Source organism: Eptatretus burgeri, chromosome 16, assembly GCF_056783735.1.
Source record: "Eptatretus burgeri isolate ZD-2024b chromosome 16, Ebu_testis_v1, whole genome shotgun sequence".
Lineage (NCBI taxonomy): Eukaryota > Metazoa > Chordata > Myxini > Myxiniformes > Myxinidae > Eptatretus > Eptatretus burgeri.
Window position 1 is genome coordinate 17297244 of NC_140976.1, and position 22060 is coordinate 17319303.

The following is a 22060-nucleotide window of genomic DNA, read 5'->3' on the forward strand; positions in this document are numbered from 1 at the left end:
TCCATTCATAAATACCAATCAGACACTTGGTCATTTCGAGCAATTAAATGCTCACGAACAATGGGACAAATATGGGGAGAAAGCAGAAAGCACAGTGCCAGGCAGCGATAGGTAGTGGAGAGATTATAGTGTTTTAGGTTGTACTTGTGGAGCGATAAGTTATAAATTAAAATGGTCAGTGTTAACACTGCATCGGAATTTAGTGAGGTTTCAGCTAGAACATGCATCATCGAGAACTACATCTGACATACAGAAATAAAGAATGCGCACAGTTTTGGTAACCACATCTGAGGAAGGACATCGTTGCCAGAGAGCAGGTATATGATAGCGATACTTGATTGAATCCACGGCTAGATAGACCAAGCTATGAGAGGCGGCTTAAGGAGACAGGACTTCATAGGTAAGAAAAGAGGTGATTACAAGGGGATCTGATAGAAATGTATCAGATAATGAAGGGTATAGAGAAAATAAGTGCAGATGAGTTTTTCAGCAGAACAATGATAGATCCAGGGGCTGAAGTCTAAAAATAAACAGGATGAGAGTTAAGGCAGGGGTCTTTCAGTCAGAGCAGTTAATGCATGGAATTGTCTCCCTCGAAGGGTATTGGCAGCAAAAAGAGGAGGTACGCTTAAATTGGAATTTGATAGGTACCGAAATGCATTGGAGATAAAGGTGTAAGGGGATACCAGCAGGATTTGCAGTTAGCTTCGAGTGTGTGGATGTCTGATGGTTTCTGGGGTTGGTGCAGCACAAGCATGATGGGCTGAATGGCCTCTTAAAGCACCAAACGTTCCTTGTATATCCTTGTAACAGGAGACATCAGCAGAAAAGTTTGTCATCACCAAGTCCAGAGAGTAGGATTTGCCATCGACAGAAATCTGGGTTGGAAAGTTTACAGATCAAGTCAGTCCCATGGAGTCACAGAAGTCTTTGCTGCAGTGCCATAGCTGGTGAAAGAGGTACCAACACTGAAGCCAATTGGAATAATGAAAAGGTAAAATCACCACATTTGAGAAAGAGAGTTAGGATGAATGCTCAAAAGTTGGTTGACAGAGAGAGAGAGAGAGAGAGAGAGAGAGAGAGAGAGAGAGAGAGAGAGAGAGAGAGAGAGAGAGAGAGAGAGAGAGAGAGAGAGAGAGAGAATGTAAATGGAGTCATCACTCTTAAGAGGATGGTACAACACGTAGACGAAGAAGAGGTGGGAGCGGAGGCCTCGGATGTTAGTGGTCCACACAGGGACAGTGGAGGAGACGCTGTTGGCAGGGTGCAGGAACTTGGAGAGGGAGTGGGGTATGTAGGAATTGTGAGAGGGCGGGGGAAGCTGTGAGGGGTGGGGGGTCAGGGGGAGCTGTGAGTGGGTGGGGCAGGGGTGAGCGAAAGCTGGGATGGGTGGGATTGGTGGGAAGCTGGGATGGGGTGGGGCAGGGGAAGAAGGAAGTGAGTGGGGTGAGGTCAAAGACAGGAAGGGGTGGGGTGAGGGGAGGGCAAGGAACAGGCAGGATGAAATGGAGGATGGGAGAGGTGGGATGAGGGGAAAGATGGGAGTGGATGAGGTGAGGGGAAAATGGGAAAGGGCAAGGTGAGGACGAAGCAGAAGGTGTGAACATGAGGGGGAGCGATGCTAAATTGGAGGGAAACAGAGCAGGAGTGAGGTTGGGATGATGCAAACGTGTCGGAGATGAAAAAGGGAAGGGTACTGATGTAGAGGAGTTCGACACCATTAAAGGATGTGAAGGGGAGTTGATGGTCGTGCTCAGGCAACCTCTCCAAACTGGGCTTCTCATGATCCCCAATTTAGATACATGAAGACAGACATCACAAGAGGACTGAAATGAGGGGTTATTGAAAGCACAGAGGAAAGTAGTGCTGCAGGTAAGGAAAGATGGTCAATGGCCCGAGCATTGTGAGTTTGATGGGTTTGGGAAGGAAACCTGTGGACAGGCTGTGGAACGGCACATTCTACCCAACCTTCCCGATCATCCCTGTCAGTGAGTGCACTTTGAACCTTGCAGAATTACTTTGTGTGAATGTGGCAGGCATGGTGATATATTTAATGGCATCTGCAATCAGAAAGTCGATGCCATCATTACCAACATTCAGGTATACTTCCCAGAGGGAGACACCGAGTCTGGTTTGGGTGCTTCTTAACACCTATGGGAAGGTCATATCTGCCGCTTGTCAATGCCACAGGATAAGTTCAAAAGGACGATATTCACTATTAATCGTGTTAGGGAAGAGGGGAATTTTATGGAATCTCGTCCCGGGTGCGCATGCGCACAGAGGAAGGAGGTAATTGTTGTTTTACTGTCTGGCAGTCAAACAAAATTGAAAATTATTCCAAACAGGAAACTTACTGTTTTTAAGGATGTTATAAAGGACACAAACAAACAGGCATGAATAACTAATGTAACATGTTAAATAAAGAAAAATAAAAAACATCAACAGGGGTAAAGTTCCGAAAAAAATTGTTCTTTTCTACAACCTAAAAAAAAAACCTTTATTTTTTTGATCAATTAAATTATATACTTGAACAATGTAGAACACAAATTACCGAAGTGCCACTTCCAAAAAACCTCCAGTTTTGCAGTACTTGGACAAAATATTACACCATTTTACGCCATCTCAACCAATCAAATGTGCCGTTTGTGCTCTCAGGCGGGAGAATATTTAGACTCAGACAAAATTGCAGCTCGTCAGACATGTAGACGTGCTCGGAAACGCAAGCAAGAGTTTAAAACACCCTTTCCATGTCCCTTTCCTCGAGACCGCGTGGGGTAAGTTGTTCTTTGAACTCTTTAGTTGTTTATCTTTTCGACTTTTAAATATACAGTACATCTCAAGAGTTGGTTCATTTCGCAAGGCATTGGGAGGGGTGGTGGAGAGCTTCTTCTCAGGTACCAATCCATCACATGTGATCTGTTTGATGAACAATGGTGCATTAAGCAATTGTGTTCAAAGTAGTTACTCAACAAACACCATACACAGAAGTAAATTTGTGGGTTTTGCTTTCAGTTGATAATTCTTTGTCCGAAAAATATCAGAATTTTGGCTCCTCACTTTAGATTAGGAAATGGTTCTTAAGATTTGCTCGCAGGGGCTATTCGGCGCTGCCTGTGGGGATATAGTGGGGCGTTGGGGGGGGCAGCGGCGATGGGTGAGCTTTTCCCAGCGGTGGTTTCGGGATATGTTGGACATTGAAAAGCAATGGAGTTATTGGCCTCATGGTGGTTACATTTTGCCTGCGGGCTGGCGGCAGCACTGCCTAACCCCACTTCTCAATATACACATTATAGCGACCTTCGCTGGCCTCAATAAGGATGTCAAGGCCAACATGTGGTAGTTTAAAACCTTGCCCAGATTTTGAAGTATCTACATCCAAAATTTGAGGCCTCTAAGTGCTATGGTTCGGCAGTGAAAGAATAACGTTCAAACAAACCAACAAACATACAAACACATGTGAAGATTATATAAACTTTCAAGTTGAAGCTTTTTAAAAATAACATTGCTTGGACTATCGGGAGCATGTTTTCATAACTGTTTGAACATTTGCACTCATCAGCAGTGCAAAGTGGCAGCTCGGTGGAAGTATTGATAGAGCTGCAATTCAGAAGCATTGCAAAACAAAACTTGGGAATTTGAATACACTTTCATTGAATCACCACCCACTGCTCCAAATATGTTTGCCATAACAACAAAAGCTGATTTTAGTAAAAACATTATGGAAAGCTCAGATTGAGTAAAATTGCATGTTACACAAGGTGCGGGAAGTCCACACACATCACGTTATTCAAATGAGAACTCAACCCAATAAACTATTGGCAATTGTCACATTCCCATTTCCAAGAATGCTTCAACATTGCTTTCAACCTGTCCTCGATTATGGGGCTTGCCAAGAGCGAAGAAGCGAGGTATTGTGCAGTACACACTTTTACAGTCTTTTTGCCCACTGTTTTTGGAGATTCTCTCCAAGGCATTCACTGTACACTCGTAGTGGGCAGGAAGGAACAAACAAGTGCAAGCTGTGCTCTCATAAATAAATAAAGTGGAAAATCAGAAAATTTATCAAACGCCATAAATAACAACACAGAAGGATTTTTGTTTGTCCAATGGACAAACATTGAGTTTGAGCACTCAATGTGAGCACTCAGTTTGAGTTTGAGTCATGAGCACAATTATGAAAGCTACAAATGTAAACTGATAATCAGTCTGTACAACCACTGAGACGTAAAATTGATCCTCACAACATTATAATGATTTAATGAACTGCAACGGCTAATGTAGTTGGCCCCTCAGTGTGAAATCTTTGAGAATTTGTGAGCGAGTGGCCAATTTTCTACCTGCCTGGATCATCAGCAGGGCTACGTTCCTCATTGAGGTTTCAACCCTTTCAACATAGAACCTCTCCTAATGATGGGTCCGCAAGAGTAGATCTAAGACCTCAGCTGTTCCCATACAGTCAGCCAACACAGGAATGAAAACTCACTTTCAAACTATCCAGGTGTAGCATAAAGTTACAGCTTTACCTAAAGATGTTTACTTTCCCTACAATAAGCTTTCATGCATTATCACACATTCTTAATCCTTAAAGCATATTCCATTATGTAATGGAACGAGAACGGCACTCGGGAGACCGAATACCTCTGCCAGGATGAACAGTATACGTTTTGTATCCCACTGATGGGCCAGTTCTGAATCCGGACATGAGCCAAAAACGAATCGGCTGGTTCTTGTCAGCTCCTCAACTCATCCACCGGGTTTTGTCATAACTCGTCCACAATGTTTTGAGATATCGTGCTATCGTGTATATCGTTTTTGGCCGATCTCTCAACAGTGAAGAATCACTTTTTAAAAATTTGAAAAATCCCATATCCAGATCTTCACGAAAATTGAATCAATTCTTCCTTGTCACATATGCAACCTATGCACCAAGTTTCATCCGAATCCATCAACAACTTTTTGAGATATCGTGTTATGCATCGTTTTTTGGCCCTATATCTCAATGGTGAAGATGCACCCAAAAAATGATCTTATCCAGATGCGAATCCGAATCCAGATCCTGTCTATGATTGTCCTTGGCTGGTCACCCACATACACACACGAAAAAAATTCAGAACGATCGCTTCGCTTCAAAACTGTGGACAAAAATTCAGAACGATCGCTTCAAAACTGTGGACAAAAATCGTGCAACAAAGACACAAACGAACAGACTCGGAAGAATTATTTCGCAAAGTAACAAACAAAAAGGGGTGAAAACATAATCTCCGTCCACCTTCGGTGGCGGAGGTGAAAAGCTATCTCACATTACCAATGAATACATCCTCACCTTCCCTTACAGATTATACGTACATCCCACGGCACATCCGTTTTGCTTTCCCCTGAATCGAACTGTCATTCAAATACAGAAAGTGTCATTTTAATGGATTTCCCACATGCTCTACTGCATCCCCAACTAACCACTGAAAATGTTTTAAAATGTGCTTCCTTGAATGTTTTATAACTATACAAGAAAAAGTATAGTCGATTCTGCACTAAACCAGGAAGACACACACACACACACACACACACACACACACACACACACACACACACACACACACACACACACACACACACACACACACACACACACACACACACACACACACACACACACACACACACACACACACACACACACACACACACTTCAGGTGAGGCTAATTAGGCCATTATGTACACAGTACACACATAGATTTGTTTACGTATTATAAATGTAGCTGCCATGCCATACTGCTTTGGGCTGGTGGGCAAAACAACGTCCAATTTTGATTTTTCTACCAGACACAAGCCCGAGGGTCCAGGGAAGAAAGGTAACAAGATTTTGAGCCATTTCATAATGGGTTGGAAATGTAACATAAAACCTAATGAGACTAAAATTCCCATCTGGTACGACGCCAGTTTGAGGTGCTCGCACATGGATGCTTCCATCCATATGAGGGGACTTTAAACTCGCTCATTTAATTTCATATGCAGCTTGTGGCTGCTGGTTGCATCACTGCTGAGAAAGTAGCTGTGCTGCTCTACTGGTGCAGTGCCCCTTGCAGATTAGCACAGGAATTTGGAATTTGTTGAGGATGTCGGCGATTGGTCGCCTACTCTTCGCGAAGGACACCATTGGATCTTTAACATCCACCAAGTAATGCCAGCAAATGGGATGCCCAGTTTAACGTCCATCCGAGGAACGGCACACACGTTGATGAATCACCCTGTCTGTGAAACACTGGGTGAGTTTATAGCTCAGTGAGGATTCCAACCCAGGCTTAGATAGCTTAGAGGTGAGTGTGTGTGTGTGTGTGTGTGTGTGTGTGTGTGTGTGTGTGTGTGTGTGTGTGTGTGTGTGTGTGTGTGTGTGTGTGTGTGTGTGTGTGTGTGTGTGTGTCTGTGTGTACCTCTAGGCCATCCTGCCAGCCCTTTTAAGCCTGCTGTCTCCACTGCAATGTAGAGAAGAAATATTTTCTTGCATATTTGGGGGGTGGGGGGAGGAAGTACGTGAGCCCTTTACTAAAGTAAGTAAAGATGATGACGGCAACAACGGCGACGACAGAAGGATGATTCATGCCCATTGCAGACACACTCGCACCCGTAGATGGCCTGCTTGAACACATTCACTTTTTCGCTCAAACTCATCAGTTTCTTCTGCATTTTTCCAGAACACTGAACTTCCCCACTCATTTTGTGTTTATAGGCCATGATTAACAGCAATTAAAGGTTCACAATAGCGAGTCGAGAGGCAATGTGAGATGTTTGCAGTGAGGGAGCCAAATACAGTACTGCACAGTATCAACATCAGCGCTCTTACTCCTCAAGTTCCCGGTGCTGATGGTTCGGTGGGTGGGAGGTTGCGAGGCAACGCCGGGGTAGGATGATGAAGACTCGCAAACTCACGAATATTGGAGGTTGATGGTCGTGAATGAAGAATCGGTATACATTTAATAACTCGTGAGTACAGAGGGTTGCCTGTACTTCAATTTTTCCCCCTTCATCAGCCTGCACTTGTATGTTGGAAAACTTTCTGGTCAACAAATGCTGTGATTCTCTGTTCAATTTTCTATTTGAGAAGGTTCAGGCATGCAGAAAATTGCCAAATTTTAGTACAAGCACTAATGCTGACTTCAGGGAATGATGCACTGCATGGCCAAAAGTATGCGGACACCCCTTCAAATTAGTGGATTCAGCTATTTCAGCCACAACCATTGCTGACGGGTGTATAAAATCAAGCACACAGCCATGCAATCTCCAGAGACAAACATTGGCAGGAGAATTAGCCGTACTGAAGAACTCAGTGACTTTCAACGTGGCACAGTCATAGGATGCCACCTTTCCAACAAGTCAGCTCGTCAAATTTCTGTCCTACTAGAGCTGCCCCGGTAAACTGTAAGTACTGTTATTGTGAAGTGGAAACATCCAGGAGCAACAACAGCTCAGCCGCGAAGTGGTAGGCTACACAAGTTCACAGGACAGGACCGCTGAGTGCTGAAGTGTGTAACACAGAAAATTCCTATGTTGTTGGTTGCAACACTCACTACCGAGTTCCAAACTGACTCTGGAAGCAACATCAGCACAAGCACTGTTGATCGAGAGGTTCATGAAATGGGTTTCCATGGCCGAGCAGCTGCACCAAAGCCTAAGATCACCAAGCACAATGCCAAGTGTCGGCTGGAGTGGCGTAAAGCTCACCGCCATTGGACTCTGGAGCAGTGGAAACACGTTCTCTGGAGTGATGAATCACGCTTCACCATCTGGCAGTCCGACGGAAGAATCTGGGTTTGGCGGATGCCAGGAGAACGCTACCTGTCCGAATGCATTCTACAAACTGTAAAGTTTGATGGAGAAGGAATAATGTTCTGGGGCTGTTTTTTATGGTTCTGGCTAGGCCCTTAAGTTCCAGTGAAGGGAAATCTCAATGCTGCAGCATACAATGGCATTCCAGATGATTCTGTGCTTCCAACTTTGTGGCAACGGTTTGGGGAAGGCCCTTTCCTGTTTCTGCATGACAATGCCCCCGTGCACAAAGCGAGGTCCAAGCGGAGATGGTTTGTCGAGATCGGAGTGGATGAACTTGACTGGCCTGCACAGAGCCCTGTCTTCAACCCCAATGAACACCTTTGGGATGAATTGGAACACTGACGGCAAGCCAGACCTAATTGCCCAAAATCAGTGCCTGACCTCACGAATGCTCTTGTGGCTGAATGGAAGAAAATCCCCCAGAAGCAATGTTCCAACATCTAGTGGAAAGCCTTCCCAGAAGAGTGGAGGCTGTTATCGCAGCAAAGGGGGGCAGCAACTCCATATGAATGCCCATGGTTTTGGAATGAGATGTTGGACGAGCAGGCGTCCACATACTTTTGGCCATGTCGTGTATTTGGTGTCAATGCCATCTCCCTCTGGCCCATAAGCTGTCTCTGAGTACCCTGAGCATGTACGCAAGATCTGAAGTAAATTGGACAAGCCCCTCTTGATTCTACAAGGTTCACATATGTGTATGCATGTGCAGTATATATACATTATATATAACATATACATACATATGATGGAGCAGTGTGTACGTATGGATAATCTCCTCTGAGAGGAATTTACTTAGCAAGCTGAAACATTCAGGGATTAACGAGGACACCCAAACGTTGGGCATATGCAAGTTTCTTTTGATTCCATCATGTTTTGAGAAAAAAAAATTGTTTTCTCCATTTTGGCATTTCCTTCCTTCGGAGGGTGGGAATTATCCAAGCTATATAACCACAATGTATGATATATTATGCATACAAGCAGAACACGTTTTCTCATCCTAGAGGTAATGCAAGTAAATTCTATTTTTGGGAGCGATTGAGGCAGCGGCCTGTTGCCCATACACCGCCCAAATAAAGGAATGCGTCAGAAGAATGTGTTGCACCTTGGAACGAGATCGCCCGCAGGGTGGGTACTTTGCTATGGCATTAATCTATCTATAATTCCAGCAATCTCTGTGTGTCTGTCTGTATGTGTGTATCTGCGACCGCCGTTTCTCGACAACCACTGGTCCGATCTAATTGAAACTTGCCAGGAATATCGCTGGGGACCCGAGGATGTGCCTTTTCAAGGTTTGATATTAATCAGACAAGCGGTTCCCAAGTTACGGCCATTTATTTATCAACCAATGATAGGACACGGTGCTATGACATCACTATGATGGCACAATTCTTTTTTTTCTCTTTGCACGATTGACGTCACAATTCTTCTTCTTCGTTTGATATGACGTCACAGTTGATGCTGGGGACCTGAGTATGTGCCTTTTCAAGGTTTGATATCGTTCTTCTTCATCCATTTCAGCTGTTTCCCAAGTGTTTCCCAAGTTATGGCCGTTTATTTACCAAACCAATGACAGGACACGGTGCTATGACATCACAATTGACGTGACAATTATCACTGGACAACCGCTGGTCCGATCTAATTGAAACTTGCCAGGTATATTGCTGGGGCCCTGTGGATGTGCCTTTTCAAGGTTTGATATTAATCGGACAAGTGGTTCCCAAGTTATGGCCATTTATTTACCAAACCAATGACAAGACACGGTGCTCTGACGTCACGATTGACTTGACAATTCTTCTTCTTCTTTTTTTTTTTTTTGCACGTACGGCCACGCACTCGTAATCATAAAGATAACATGACCCCCTGGCGGCTCCTGTGGGGAGCGGGTGCTTCTGCTACACATCACGTTTGATGGACAGAGATTTTTGAAATGCAAAGAAATATCAGTAAGTCAGTCAGTCTTTTTAACACGATTCCAGTTAACCACCAAAAGCATATTGAACAGAATAGACACATTAGAATAGAAAGAACAGAATAGAAAGGGGGATGGTAGTTAGGGGGAGAAAGGGGGATGGTAGTTGGGGGAGAAAGGGGATGGGGTTTAGGGGAAGAAAGGGGTATGTGGATGGGGTTTAAGGGAAGAAGTGGGGATGGGGTTTAGGGGAAGAAAGGGGGATGGGGTTTAGGGGAAGAAAGGGGGATGGGGTTTAGGGGAAGAAAGGGGGATGGTGGTTATGGGGAGAAAGGGGGATGGTAGTTAGGGGGAGAAAGGGGGATGGGGTTTAGGGAAAAAAGGGGTATGTGGATGAGGTTTAAGGGAAGAAGTGGGGATGGGGTTTAGGGGAAGAAAGGGGGATGGGGGTTTGGGGAAGAAAGGGGTTGGTGGTTATGGGGAGAAAGGGGGATGGGGTGAGGGGGAGAAGGGAGATGGGGGTTATGGGAAGAAAGGGGGTGGGGTTAGGAGATGAAAGGGGGTGGGGGTAATGGGGAGAAAGGGGGATGGGGTGAGAGGGAGAAAGGGGGATGGAGGTTATGGGGAGAAATGGGGATGGAGGTTATGGGGAGAAATGGGAATGGGGGTTATGGGAAGAAAGGGGGATGGCAGTTATGGGGAGAAAGGGGGATGGTAGTTATGGGGAGAAAGGGGGATGGGGGTTCGGAAAAGAAAGGGGGATGGGGGTTAGGGGAAGAAAATGAGATGGGAAGAAAGGGGGTGGGGTTAGGAGATGAAAGGGGGATGGGGGTTATGGGGAGAAAAGGAGATGGGGTTTATGGGGAGAAAGGAGGAGGGGGTGAGGTGAAGAAGTGGGTGGGGGGCAAGAAGTGGGGTGTGGGTAGGGGAAGAAATGGGAGTGGGGAGTAGGGGAAGAAGTGGGGTGGGGTAGGGAAAAAGTGGGGTGGGGGGAAGGGGAAGAAATAGGGGATGGGGGTTCAGGGAAGAAGTGGGGGATGGGTTATGGGAAGAAGTGGAGGATGGGGTTAGGGGAAGAAAGGTGAATGGGAGTAGGGGTGGGGTCGAGGAAGAAAGAGGGATGGGGTTAGGGGAAGAATTGGGGATGAGAGTAGGGGGTGGGGTAGAGGAAGAAAGAGGGATGTGTAGGGGAAGAAATTGGGGGAGGGGAAAAAGGGGGATGTGAGGTAGGGGAAGAAAGGGGGTGTGGGGTAGGGGAAGAAAGGGATAGTGGGGTAGGGGGAAAAAGGAGGATAGGAGTGTGGAAGAAGAAGGATAGCCAAAATGAGGATGGGGAATAGTAGTTGAGGGTGAAGGGGGAGAAGAGAGATAGTGGGGGTAGGAAAGAAGAGGAATGGTGTGGGGAAAGAAGAGGGATAGTGGAGGAAAAAAGGAAAGGGATAGTAGGGGTGGGAAAGAGGGATAGTGGAGGGAGGAGAAGAGGGACAGTAATGGAGGGGAGAGAGATCGTGGGGGTGGAGAGAAGAAGAGGGAAAGTGATGGAAGAAAAAGAGGTATAGTTGGGAAGGGAATAAAAAGGACTTGGGGGGGGGGGAGATAGAACTGGGATAGCGGGGAGGGGGGAAGAAGAAGAGGAATAGTGGGGGAGATTAAGAAGAGTGAAGGGGTGGTGGGGAACGGAATGGATGGTGCAGGGTGGAAGGAAGGTGGCACGGCTTGGTAATGGGCAGAAAAGGAAAGTAGTGTTTGCTCGACAACGGATTTATCAAGAGAACATTGAGAGAAAATGGGAAATCAATGTGATTATGAAAGATAGTGGAGGAGTGTGGGTCGAGTAGAGAATGGATGGGGAGGAAGCGAAAAAGAAAGTGATGTGAATGTAATATGCGGCTGACAGAAAGGGAGAGTGTGTGTGTGTGTGTGTGTGTGTGTGTGTGTGTGTGTGTGTGTGTGTGTGTGTGTGTGTGTGTGTGTGTGTGTGTGTGTGTGTGTGTGTGTATGTGGGTGTGTGTGTGTGTGTGTGTGTGTGTGTGTGTGTGTGTGTGTGTGTGTGGACACTGAAGCTCCACGGATCGTTCCACGTTGTGCGGCATCAAAGCGGCTTGGCTCGCTTTCTCGATCACGTGACTCCTTACAAGGAAACCGCCTCTTTAACCACAAATTAACGAAGAACCAAGTTATTCCGACCCACGGCCAACAGGAGCAAGTGAAGTGAAAGGAATGTGACGTCACGGCTAAACGTGGCACATTCTCGGTAAGTGTTAATAATATCGATAATAATAATAAATAATTATAATATTAATATTATTAGCTGAAACCCCGTCACAGACGGATTCTGTTCATTCAACCACCCTCACCAGCTCACACACACTCAAGGGACATGGACTGGACAGTGCTTGCCCCACCAACTCATCCCCCGCCCCTGGCCCAATCAATTTGCTTACCCCCGCCCCAAAATGTAATTACCCCGGCCCCGCCTCTTCACTCCCCGCCCCCCCCGTCTCTTGATTCTCGCCCCACTTGCCCCCGGGCCGCCACCCCTCACACTCAACTCCGCCTAATTCAACCCAGCCCCCGCCCCATTTCCCCCTGTCTCCCGCTTTCAATTTGCTTACCTTGCCCCCCGTCTCTTCATCCCCCGCCCCCACCTCTTCACTCCTCGCTCCCATCTCAACGAAAAGTGTTTATTCTGCTTCAGATTTGAAAGTTGACTATTGCCACTATGTGCGATGCACTCTTACAGGTACGAAGTTTCTTTCAGTCCAGGTCACAGTACCGAGAAAAACGGGACGCGACCGCTAGGAGGAGCACAAAATTGGTCCTTCAGTGTTAATATATAGAAGATAGAAGATACAGTAGACGCCACTCTATAAATCCACGGTTATAAAATCCAGCCGCTGATTGTGACCAAAATGAGTTGGATTGGAATTTTACATCGAGAAATCCGCCGTTTAATAAATCCACCTGCTTGGCACGTGCGCGGTCTCAACCTAAGCTTGATGTAGTATATGCGCTGCCGCAGAGTGAAAAATAAAAACCAACAACAACAGCAACTGGTGACGGACTTCGAATCCCGCCGCCGCTCGAATCCCTCCGACCCCGAATCCCAATAGCCAAGGGAAGAAAGCGACGACGAACCCGAGCCGATGCCAACAGCGGCAGAGATGCGGACGGCACTCGCCAAATTGGACAGGGACAGGGGACTACAGCTCTCAGGTTTTGCCCATCCAGATTTCCGCCACGTGACGGATTCAATAAAGGAACATTTGCGCAAAACCTTCCTCCCAAGCAAGCAACCTTGGAGAGATTCTTTTGAACAATCCCCTTGTCACCGTTTGATAAATCAATGTTTTTGTAGCATAAATCAGTGTTTAACGACATTCGCTTTTTGTCTTATCTATCCAGTAGGTGGCTGAAAATAGGTTCTCCGCTTAATAAATCCAAACGGTTAATAAATCCAGCCGGTTAATAAATCCAAACGACGTGGTCCCATGGTGGATTTATAAAGCGGCGTCTACTGTACAATGTTTCTTGTAACATTTTTTGTGTCAAATTCACATTCTGAGGTAGTCACCATGTGCAGAAGAGGGTTTTACATTGCAGACGCTATTTTCGAGGAGTGGAATTAGTAATTACACCTCTCAGCAGTAATTTTCTGACGACGGACGTAATGGCGTCAGCGAATAACCGATGATGTCATGACGTCCTGACGCCTCTCAGCGGTAACGGTCTGTCGACGACGGACGTAATGACGTCAGCGAATGACCGATGATGTCATGACGTCCTGACACCTCAGCGGTGACGTCACACGTCGCCGTGTAAACGAATGTAAAAGGAAAAGTGTTTATTCTGCTTCAGAGTTGAAGTTTGACTATTGCCACGTTGTGCGATGCACTCTTACAGGTGCGAAGTCTCTTTCAGTCCAGGTCACAGCACCGAGAAAAACGTGACGTGACCGTCAAGAGGAGCACAAAAATGGTCCTTCAGTATTAATATATTATTTATACCACTCGATTAGCCAGTCCTTTCTCCGAGAGCTGTAGACTTCGAGGGTGCCTCAAGGTTTGGTATACACCAGGAAGGCGTGCCAAGAATTCACGGGTTGGTCCCATTGCCGTGCCGTGGAATCCTCAGCTCGCTCCTGACGTTGCATTCCTGACTCAGGTAACCCTGGTAATCCATTCGACGTCACGTCAACACTCGCTTAACATGATGATGTTTCCCGAGAACGGCGAAAACATGATGTACGTGAATGTACAGCTGCAGGGGCACTGCATCAGCGGCACAACGGCACCCTCAGCTCACGACGCCACCCCACAACCAGACGCTGACACGAGGAGGAGAAGAAGAAGAATCATTCGTTGAAGAAGAAGAATAAGAAGAAGAAGAAGAAGAAGAAGAAAAACCAAAAGAAGAATAAGACGAAGAAGAAGAAGAAGAATAAGAGGAGTTTTCCTCGCAAGTGCGGGTCGTTACGCACTCTCAGGTATCAACAAAATGTTTTGACGTTTTTTATAAGTTACAGTAAACGTGTAAATACCAACTAAGGTCCATTCTAGTTATCGTTGATAAAGAACATCTTGATAATAGCGTAACGCTTCCAACAAGTTAAGGTTGCTAAATACGGATTAGTGAATGTGTTGGGTGAAGATTTTTGTTCGTCGGTGACGACCCGCGTCCGTCGATCAGTTCCTGTCAAAAATGAAATAATTAATCACCTCACGTCGGACGCCTCGGTTACTATATAATTTAAGATCGTGACTAAGTGGTCTTGGAAGTCGACCGAGGTTGGTACGTCCACTCATTGGGGGAGAGACCTTGAGCACGCGCGGTCAGTTTGAGCCATCACACTCTACTCATTCGCTTTGAGACACCTTTCACCAGGTGTGTGTGTGTGTGTGTGTGTGTGTGTGTGTGTGTGTGTGTGTGTGTGTGTGTGTGTGTGTGTGTGTGTGTGTGTGTGTGTGTGTGTGTGTGTGTGCTATGCCCCGATATTTACGGCCACCTCGTTCACAACGTCCCCCCCCCCCACCCCCGGGGAAACCGTCATGCTGTTCGACTTGTCCGTCTAAATGTGTTTATTTACGGCGTCCTCCTACCCCACATCCCCCCACCCCACGTCCCCCTCCCCCCCCCCGGGAAACCGTCATGCCGTTCGGCTTATCCGTCCTAAATGTGTTTATTTACGGCGTCCTCCCACCCCACGTCCCCCCACCCCACGTCCCCCACCACACGTCCTCCCACCCCACGTCCCCCCACCCCACGTCCCCCACCCCAAGTCCTCCAACCCCAAGTCCCCCACCCCACGTCCTGTCCCCCGGAAACCGTCATGCCGTTCGGCTTGTCCGTCTAAATGTGTTTATTTACGTCGTCCTCCCACCACACGTCCCCACCCCACGTCCCCCCACCACACGTCCTCCTACCCCACGTCCCCCACCACACGTCCTCCTACCCCACGTCCCCCACCACACGTCCCCCACCACACGTCCCCCACCTCCCCCGGGAAACCGTCATGCCGTTTGACTTGTCCGTCTAAATGTGTTTATTTATGGCGTCCCCCACCCCACGTCCCCCACCACACGTCCCCCACCACACGTCCCCCCACCCAACGTCCCTCCACCCCACGTTCCCCCCGGGAAACCGTCATGCCGTTCGACTTGTCTGTCTAAATGTGTTTATTTACGTCGTCCCCCACCACACGTCCCCCAACCCCAAGTCCTCCCACCACACGTCCCCCACCCCACGTCCCCCACCACACGTCCTCCTACCCCACGTCCCCCACCACACGTCCCCCCCGGGAAACCGTCATGCCGTTCAACTTGTCCGTCTAAATTTGTTTATTTACAGCGTCCCCCACCCCACGTCCCCCACCACACGTCCCCCCACCACACGTCCCCCACCCAACGTCCCCCACCCCACGTCCCCCCCGGGAAACCGTCATGCCGTTCGACTTGTCCGTCTAAATGTGTATATTTACGGCGTCCCTCCACCCCACGTCCCCCAACCCCACGTCCTCCCACCACACGTCCTCCTACCCCACGTCCCCCCACCACACGTCCTCCTACCACACGTCCCCCCACCACATGTCCTCCTACCCCACGTCCCCCCACCACACGTCCTCCTACCACACGTCCCCCACCACATGTCCTCCTACCCCACGTCCCCCCACCACACGTCCTCCTACCCCACGTCCCCCCACCCCAAGTCCTCCCACCACACGTCCTTCTACTCCACGTCCCCCCACCACACGTCCCCCATGAATCACGGGAACAGCAACAAATTGCTCGCAAGGTGCTCATGACCGAGGTGCGCGCGCGCTGCTGCTGCTGTGCGCGCACGAGGCGATGAGGAGGGGAAAGGGCGGCAAATAAAATTCCAACAAAAGGGGAAATCCGTCGGTTGATGGTGTGCGAGACCTCGCGCCGATATCTCTCGTTTACAAGGATAAAAACAACACCCGAGACCTAGACCGAGGATCCTACACACTAACGGCTCGGTGGTGCGACGCCCCCCCCCGATATCTCTCGTTTACAAGGATAAAAATAACACCCGAGACCTAGACCGAGGATCCTACACACTAACGGCTCGGTGGTGCGACGCCCCCCCCCGATATCTCTCGTTTACAAGGATAAAAATAACACCCGAGACCTAGACCGAGGATCCTACACACTAACGGCTCGGTGGTGCGACGCCCCCCCCCCGATATCTCTCCTTTACAAGGATAAAAACAACACCCGAGACCTAGACCGAGGATCCTACACTATAACGGCTCGGTGGTGCGACGCCCCCCCCCCGATATCTCTCCTTTACAAGGATAAAAACAACACCCGAGACCTAGACCGAGGATCCTACACTATAACGGCTCGGTGGTGCGACGCCCCCCCCCCGATATCTCTCGTTTACAAGGATAAAAACAACACCCGAGACCTAGACCGAGGATCCTACACTATAACGGCTCGGTGGTGCGACGCCCCCCCCCCGATATCTCTCGTTTACAAGGATAAAAACAACACCCGAGACCTAGACCGAGGATCCTACACACTAACGGCTCGGTGGTGCGACGCCCCCCCCCGATATCTCTCGTTTACAAGGATAAAAATAACACCCGAGACCTAGCCCGACGGTCCTACACTATAACGGCTCGGTGGGGCGGCGCCCCCCCCGATATCTCTCCTTTACAAGGATAAAAACAACACCCGAGACCTAGACCGAGGATCCTACACTATAACGGCTCGGTGGTGCGACGCCCCCCCGATATCTCTCGTTTACAAGGATAAAAACAACACCCGAGACCTAGACCGAGGATCCTACACACTAACGGCTCGGTGGTGCGACGCCCCCCCCCCCGATATCTCTCGTTTACAAGGATAAAAATAACACCCGAGACCTAGACCGACGATCCTACACTATAACGGCTCGGTGGTGCGACGCCCCCCCCACCCCTCCCCCAGCGGACAACCGTTGCCGATGCTCGAACTCGAACGCGATCCCGCCTTTTCCATTGTCGCGAAACAACCCGCAAATTAGCGACAACAACCGATCGGACGGTACAAAGTGAATTGGTACTTTGGTTCCGTCTGTGAATGGCGTTCGACAGTCGGGGCGGTTCGTTGAGAAATCCGAGCCGTTGTGTCGGAGCGAACGGCGTCAAAACTGGCGCCAAAAGGTCCGACGAGCGTTTTGACGGGAGGTATTAATCATTAGGGGGAGGGGGGCGGGGTAGGGGTAGGGGCACAGACACGCAGTGTGCACTCACCGAGTCGGAGTACTTGCGGCATGGCTCCAGTAATTCCAAGCAAGGACACACAGATGAATATCCAGACAAGCAGGACCGACGGGTAAGTCCAAGTACACGGGAGCGACTTGTAACGGGCTCTGGTCGCACACATCTTCCCCGCACGGCACGGCTTCGGGACGATCCGTACCGGGACGCGTGCTGCCATTCCGTGCGGGACCGCCTACGGGCAGCGGCTCCGCGCTCTCAGTGCATCGCTCTCCAAACAGGGGCGACCCATCATTCGCAAGCGCTGGGGGCTCTTTCCAGCGCCCCGGTCGAACCTCCCACCGTCATTGTTGGCCGACCAAGCAGAGGAGGCGAGAGACCCGGGTGGTCAGTCCGGCAGCCGGATTGCGAAGCGGTGACCCCCACCCACGCTGGGAGAAGCGAAGCCCTCTCGTCACCCTTGCTCGTGCGAAGGGGGGAGCACGAACGCTGTGCTGAAGTCTCCTCTAGGGAAAGGGGTGTCGAGGAACGAGGAGGAGGAGGAGAAGGAGGAGGAAGAAGAAAAATTATAAGGCCAACAATTACTGCTCCTGCTACTGGGATTTGGAACCGGTGTTATGATGGTATCCTGGTGCAAGCGGGTTGTGGGACGGTTTTGTGGCAATAATTTACTTATTATGTACGCAGCTCTGCCAACGTTCACATACACATCTATATATTATACTTCTATTCTTCTCTACACATTCACATATAGATATATTATTTCCCACTTCTTGTCCCACCTTTTCAGTCTTGAGCTCACGCACGTACGTACGTAATAATTAGATAGCTCCAAAGGCACATTATGTACTGCACACAAGCGGTAAAGAATAAATAATTTCAGATAAGAGTGCTTCATACATCATGGTACAACAGACAAACCACGCAGGGTTCATGCTTCATTTGAATGTCCATGCAAAGAGAAATTTTTATATAACATCGCACATTGTACAAGCCGCCATCTGTATCCTGCACTCGTGGAAACACTCATGGTGGATGCGTTAGGATGAGTCGCTGTAAGAATCCGAACACATCTTGGATTGACTACTTCCGCTGCACCTGTCGTGGTTAAATCTGAATTTGGTCTTAGTCTTGTTCTGTCCAATCACCAACCAACCAACCCCCCCCCTCCCCACTCCCCACTTCTTTACGCCGAAGGAACACGACTACTGATGTGTGATCGGTTTCATAAAGACTGGTCTCCTTGGGTCAAACAGAGGGCTTTGGGACGAAGAGCTACATTAAAGGATGTGTACGCACTGAGCACAGAGATGTCCGTAATAGAGAAGTGCGTACGAGTTCCTTTGGGATTCGAGTTACGAGGCCCGATGGTGCTTTCATGAGGAGGGGGGGGGGGTGTGAGGCCTTGGCTCTGAGAATGGGAGGTCGCTGATTTAAACCCCGGCCGAGTCATACCAAATGGTACGAGCTGCTTCCTTGCTTGACGCTCAGCATTTAAATGGACAGAGCGTGGACAATCAACGCTGGGAAGGCAATGGCAAACCACCCTGCTAAGAAACTGCTTCAGCAGCACCAACGGTCTGGAAAGTGTGGTACATGAAAATACAATATATATATATATATATATATATATATATATATATATATATATATATATATATATATATATATATATATATATATCACAGAACAGATCATGTACCATGTTCCAAAGAGAGCGTCGGTTCTGCACAAGCAATTTCTTTGGCGAGGATTACAATCATACACGGGTCGCCACTCTGACACAGGAAGTCAGGGCAAGAATTTTCAATTTGGTAACAGGACCTGCGATAGCTAACCGACTCTTCATGAAGGAAACCTTGACATTCTTAAGATCCTCCACCCAAAACCGGCAGACTGGACACCCAGTTTAACGTCCATCCAAGGGACGGCGCACACATTGATTAATCACCCTGCCTGTGAAACACCGGGATGACAGTTTATAGCTGGGTCAGGATTTAAACCCAGACAAAAGAGTTTAGAGGTGAGTGTGCGTATGTCTTTGCCATCTTGCCAGTCATAAGCACACGCGCGCACGCACGCACACACACACACACACACACACACACACACACACACACACACACACACACACACACACACACACACACACACGGCTTGCCATCACGATTCCTGAGTCCTCTGAGACTCCATTCGCCGGGTGTTGGAGGTGTATGCACGTCTTCACGCCAATACAGCCTTTTGTGCAGCCCACGCGAATCTCGTGGCACCTAAAGTTCATTCTCAGGTGTTTGGCACCGACCGAACAGCGTTCAACCCACCTTCACGAGTGTGATAGTGTGGTGCGGATCCTTAACTCTAACAGGCAGAGGGGGATCTCAGCAAGTGGTGCGCATCCAAAGCAACAAGTGCAGCTGGCACGGTGTCGAATATATTGTTGCTGATTCGCGCCCGCCGGCGTGCGACGGCCACGTAACTCGAATCGCGGCACGTCGCCCACCGGACGGAAAATCCAGTCGTGACCCTCTCGGACTAACGCCGGGAACCAGTCACGGGTGGACCTTTCGGTCTCACCGCGATCGAGCCAATCAGCCCCCGCGTGGGATAGGGTTGCTCGCCAAATTCGACCTACCTAAGTACCCACGCGGAGGGTAGACCGGGCGATCGCACCTCGCCGCAGGTCGACTTCGGACACGGGCCACTTAAGCGACCCGTTCCGTACTATCGGGATAACCGAGCGGTGTTATTCGTCGACCTCGACGGTTCGATTAATTATCGGGCGTATTCAGCCCACTACCAACCCTTTACGTGAAGCAAGATGGGGATTCAATAGAGGAAAAGACGAAGCGAAGCGGGAAACAGTTCAACACAAAGCACATTTATTCGCGGCACACGGGAGCACACATATACAATTCCACCAAATGCACACAGAAAAGACACAATGTCATTTACACAAAAAGCAAATGTAAAAGCGAAAACACAATGCAGAGCTAATACCGACTACCGAGCACACGGCAACACTTATACAATTCTACTTCACAGACGGCGCCGACAACACATACCCAAAACCAAGGAAAAGAATACCCTCAAGGATGAGGCGGGCCTGAGGCCGAGACCGGGTCGCGCCTACCCGTCTGGTGATGAGACGCGGAGCGACGATGGCGCCTCAACTCCGCGGGCCTCGCGGACGGTGTCTGGTAGGGGGTGGGAAAGGGGCCCCCTTGGTCGCACTATCTCAGCGCGGGGGGAAACAGGAGGGGGTTGCTGATGCTCGGGGTATAGAGGATTTTTATTGTCCCGTGACGAACGTCTCCACCTCGGCCAGGTCGCGCTGTCGGCCTCCCTGGGGAGCAGCTCCCTGCACGACGCGAGCACCCCCTCGTCTGCCCTCGCCGCCTCTCCACAGCTCCGTCCCCTCCGTTCCGACTCCAACGCACACGACGACCAGCTCCTTCTTGCCAACTCCACCGTCCGCGAAGTCTTGACTCTCTGTTTCCGACTCTCCTACTCTCCTACTCTCCGCCTCTCGACTCTCTGGACTGACGAACACGGTCCTTTTATCCGCCCCGTAGCTTCGCCCTCTCAGCTTTGACCCCCTCCCTTCGACCTTTCACCTCGCTCCCCATTGGCCCGAGCAAAAGTGGGCGTGAAGGCTTTTTGATCCATAAATTTGCATATATCGATCGCCCTGGGGGCGGGGCCAATTCGCCCCTCGCTCACCGATTGGACGGCAAAAAGTGGGCGTGTGTCGTTTTTGATCCGTTTTTGAAGCACAAAATCCGTGATTTTGTACACGCTGTTCGGCGCGCGCCCTGCACGAGTCCAACACCGGTACCCACAGCGGGGCAAGAACGGTGGCGATGCGACGGTTGCGAGGTGTGACGGGAAGGTCGTGGCGGTTGTGGTGAAGCGGCGTTGTGGTTGGTGGTTGATGTTGTGACTGGTGGTGGTAATCATGGCGGTTGGTCCAAAATAAAGATAGCAAAAGAAAAACGGCTATCCTGAAGAGTCGCAGCACGCATAAATGACATGTTTTCCCACTAGACAACGGGTTTGGGCCTAACTACACAGGTACTTACCGAGATATCTCACCTAAGGGACCTGAATGGTGGTTTGCGAATTTGGTAACCACAACACTACCCCCTCCCCTTTTTACAGACTCGTCCCGAGTCGTCAAATTTTCGTGTGCCATCATGTGTAGTTTTCCCCTAGTACATTTTACCTACGGATCCCTGAGTGCGACATTCATGGTATTCGTGTCCCCAAAATAAATAACCTGAGGGCTGCGTAACTACCTAAACAAACTCACTCACACGGACGACTTAAATAAAATTGCCGGCGCTAGGACAGACATGCCGGGGGCGCACTCATATTTACAGTACATCTTAACCTTAACTTACAAATTTTACACTAAACCATGGCCCAGGATCACTGAACTCTGCAAAAGAAAAGCAGTTAGCAGGGAGCCAGGCTGCCCACATGCAGTCTCTGGCTCAAAACAATGCAGGTGACAGGGAACGTGGCTGGCTGCTCACACGCAGTCCAAGGCCTTCCCTTTTGAACTGAACGCAGTGAACCACAACGGTGCATGGGCTGCACAAACG

At 49.0% G+C, this 22060-nt stretch overlaps 1 protein-coding gene across 1 annotated transcript in view; it reads right to left on the bottom strand.

Moving 5' to 3' along the window:
• The window catches only part of LOC147010612 (glutamate receptor ionotropic, kainate 2-like), a 298336-nt gene that overhangs the window by 265268 nt on the left and 11008 nt on the right, over positions 1-22060 (bottom strand). Inside the window, exon 2 of the mRNA XM_085860314.1 lies at positions 17490-17962. Coding sequence (XP_085716440.1) covers positions 17490-17676 — 187 coding nt within the window. The 5' untranslated portion in view covers positions 17677-17962. The remainder of the gene's footprint in view (positions 1-17489; positions 17963-22060) is intronic.